The 3,830-nt window shown below is 41.2% G+C and overlaps 1 protein-coding gene across 1 annotated transcript; it reads right to left on the reverse strand.

Moving 5' to 3' along the window:
• Window positions 1-382: 382 nt before the first annotated feature.
• LOC147616900 (uncharacterized) lies at window positions 383-2,288 on the reverse strand. Its single transcript, XM_086776309.1, has one exon. The coding sequence runs from the start codon at window positions 2,162-2,164 to the stop codon at window positions 1,232-1,234; it is 933 nt and encodes a 310-aa protein (XP_086632435.1). The 5' UTR covers window positions 2,165-2,288; the 3' UTR covers window positions 383-1,231.
• Between the last annotated feature and the right edge of the window lie 1,542 nt (window positions 2,289-3,830).

A 3,830-nucleotide genomic window follows, 5' to 3' on the forward strand; every position in this document is an offset into this window, starting at 1 on the left:
TCCCTGTGGACATTCAATAAAAGGGGCATTGATACCATGTAGAAAATCATGATGGGTATAAGCTTAGGATCATTGAAACAAGAACAAGAAATATAACATAAATCATGTCCAGAACATAAAAAATTTGTTACTATTCATAGCTTTACTCGTTTTTTGGAATATTCAATGCACACGTGTTCCCTTGACCTCCACACATTATGTGATCTCCTAGGACCCCTACTTCCCCCCCTCCCTCTACCCTTGCGTCCTCCCTCTCCTCAACCTTTCCCAAAAAGAACACACTCATGTGGATGTGAAAATTCATGCAAAATATCATTTCCTCCCTTTGGGAATTAAACCTTTAAGAGCAAAGAACCTTACAAAATAGTAGCTTAAATTAAAGGACCTTTAATACAAGCCTTGAAGGTTGTCCACGAGCCTTTTCTGCTACCTATCACATCGAAGCGTGTAAAGGCCCAAAATGTCAAGCTTCTTTCCCTTGGCTCGCTTACGAAGGGGCAACCATGAGTCATGTGATGACCTTTCCTCTTCATGAAGTTGGCACAATCCGATCACGCACATAACCTTTCCTCTTCATGACCTTTGGACCAAAATGTCAAGCTGCTGCAACCTGAGCCATGTGATAGTAATACTTCCTCACAAAATCTGTGATTCCGAGAGCCAAAGTGCAAGCTAGAAGACCCATATCACCTAGAGCTATATTGCATCATTTATCAACACATATATCATTTGCCAATTTAATGATACAATGCAACGTTTAATCAGCACAATCTTACATGAATGATAACTAAATTTGGCACTAGAATTCGATAAAGCATTACAATTCAAGTGTCTTGAGGGATATGTCTCTAGGAAATAGCTTAAGAGAAAAGAGGGGCACTTAGATGAAGGGGACAAGCAACTAAACTACCCTAATCCTTACCCCAAAGTATTTGAAAAGAGATACATCAAGCAAGTAGGGCATATCCTAACCTAAAGATTTCATTAATCTGGTTAGCTAAGCTAGCTGTCTCAATACCCGCCTCCCTATGAAAGGGGCACTGATGCCATGTAGAAAATCATGATGGGTATAGGCATAAATTGATCGAAGCGTGTAAAGGCCCTTATTGTAGAAAAGGTATGGCCTTTGGACCAAAATGTCAACAGTTTAACTTCTTTCCCTTGGCTTGCTAGCTACGAAGGGGCAACCATGAGCCCCTTTCCTCTTCATGAAGTGCGCAGCACAACCCGATCACGCACATGACCGATAGTAATCCTTCCTCACAAAATCTGTGATTCCGAGAGCCAAAGTGCAAGCTAGAAGACTCATCAAGCCAAGGGTCTGAAGCTTGTAAATCCAATGGTCAAAGAAGATGATCCTATTACCCCAAGCTCTTGCTCCCCGCCATAGCAACGCTGCATGGAACACAAACTCGGAGACAGTGGCATACTGGTAGAAGACCTGTATCGAGAATTGAAGCATCTGCTGTGGCAGATGAAAGGCCGGGTAAGCATAGAAAGGCCAAAATGAAAGACAAAGTAGACTTCCAAGCACAAGCATCCAACAAGAGGCAACCCATTTGTTGGGTTTGTAGATCAGGGTTTCCCCCACTTCGACACAAGGGTAAGAGTAGGGATCCACATACACTTTGCTAGTGATCCATGGGAAAACCATGACTCTGAAGAGGCCCATGATGGCCAAGGGCATGGTGAGGTTGGGAAGGAAAGCAACACCTGCGGGGGAGATGGTGTATTCGACAGCAAGGACACCTTGGTAGCCAGCACTGACTGTCAACAGGCCTTGGGAGCTGAAGAAACCAGAGCGTTCAAGCCTTCTGACATGGTAGTTATCTACAGTCTCAGTGACAATGTAAGGGACAGGGGGTTTGGATGGGTGGGCTTCATAGTTGACGAGGGCTAGCGGCGTCTCGCCCCAACTGCGAGCCACGAGTCTGTAGGCGAGGATGGAGTAGTAGCGCCAGGAGAGGTTGACAGGGTTGAAGTAGCGTAGGAGCCAGAAGAGTCTGGAGAGGAGGGTGGCCTCGCCGGCGATCAGCGTTGTGTCCACCTCGCCGGCTAGGAGGTGGGTTCCGATCACTAGAAAGAATGATCTCAAGGCTGCAGCCAGCAGGTGGAGGTCTGAGTGAGAGGTGCAAATATCGAAGGAGTCCATGCCACCAGTCATCTCTCTGTATCTCTCTATGTCTCTCTCTCTCTCTCTCTCCCCTTCAAGAATTGATTGAAAGCCAAAAAGATTAGAGCAATCTAGTACGCTCGTACGCACCAACAAATGCTTTGTTTGAGATAATTCGAGTCCACCTGGGAAACCATTATAATTGCTTCTTGACTGGTCTTCTTCTACCCACTATCAGAATTGAGAAGAACTAAAAGTCAACAAATGTAAATCCTTACTCGCGCGTGAAGGACAAGGAATCAGGACCATATGTCAAGAAAATTATGATTAATATGTTGACTGTATGATTAAAAGCATCAAGATGTTCAATTCTCATAAAGAGGAATTCGCAAGCCATTATTTATTGGTCATACAGTCAACATATGGTATATCCTAATCATATAGTCAACACATGGTATATCCTAATCATAATGTATTACACATATGGTCGTGACTCCTTGGCCTTCACGACACGAGTAAGGATTTTGATTTGTTGACTATTAGTTCTTCTTTACCTCATGATGGGTAGAAGAAGACCAATCAAGAAGCATATACCACTACTAGGGCACCTTAACAAATTTAGACGTGATATGTTTACACAGGGAAAAATTTGAAGACAAGGCACCCTAAATTTGGACCTAAAACCAGGAGATGGTACCAAAAGGAGAAGCGACCAGTGTATACTTTTCTGGCCTTAATTGAAAATCCTTTAGGCATGAGACCAGTTGTGAAAATTTGGACAACGGGAGATTATTTTGACGAAAAGACCCCAAAGAGATGTACCTCTGACTCGCTTATAAAGGCATGCATGCAATTGGGGTATCATATATCTTGGGGGCACTCATCTTTTGTGTGGGAAGAAGAGAGGTGTCATGGCCTAAAGTATCAGATATAACATCTAGAGAGTACCCAAAATGAAACGGTCATTGCTTGAGTAAATATTCTTCTTAATTAAACCTTAAAACTAGCACTCTAGCAATTAAAAATCTGATGCCTTATAGCCTTGTGGTGAATGGTAAACAAATCTTCACAACTTTTCCATGTTTGTTAAACCCATAAAATTATTACCAAGATATTCAAGTTCAATGAAGTAATGAATTTATAATATGGTGTGAAAAAAGCAAAATTGAACACAATACAAATTTGTAATCCTTGAATTTGCTCTCTCTCTCTCTCTCTCTCTCTCTCTCTCTCTCTCTCTCTCCATGTGTGTATGTGTGTGTGCTTGTTTGTTTTGGGTGGAAGGGGGCACTAGAAGCCTCAAAATACATTTCCTTGCTTTCTAGATAATCATACAAAGTTAAATAGTAACAAAGTGGAGTTATAAAGCTTAGAAAAAATGAAAAAGAAGTAGCATGTTTGGAGATGCAAAGTAAATTGGCATACATGTGTAGTTGGAAAAAATAGAGGAGTCCTTGTATACAAAATAAAGTATTACAAAAGGTGATGATGATTGCAACACAATAGAAGTCTATTCATGTATATATTCTAAAATTTTAAGTATATTGCTCACCATAATCATTTATAAAACTATACATATCATTTTCCTTATATGTGCTAAATCTCTTTAACCCACGAAAATTTCTTTTGTTGCTAGTCAAAAATTAAAGGTAGTTGGGCACAAACCACCATTTAGATCACAAAAATCCTACCGAAAAAGAACCTGATAAATGCTACT

The sequence above is a fragment of the Cibotium barometz genome, chromosome 37 (genome assembly GCF_041138505.1).
Source record: "Cibotium barometz isolate CiBa-2024 chromosome 37, ASM4113850v1, whole genome shotgun sequence".
NCBI classification, from domain to species: domain Eukaryota; kingdom Viridiplantae; phylum Streptophyta; class Polypodiopsida; order Cyatheales; family Cibotiaceae; genus Cibotium; species Cibotium barometz.

Coding starts and splice junctions, on each gene's coding strand:
- LOC147616900 (XM_086776309.1), bottom strand. CDS start 2,164: ATGACTGGTGGCATGGACTCCTTCGATATTTGCACCTCTCACTCAGAC.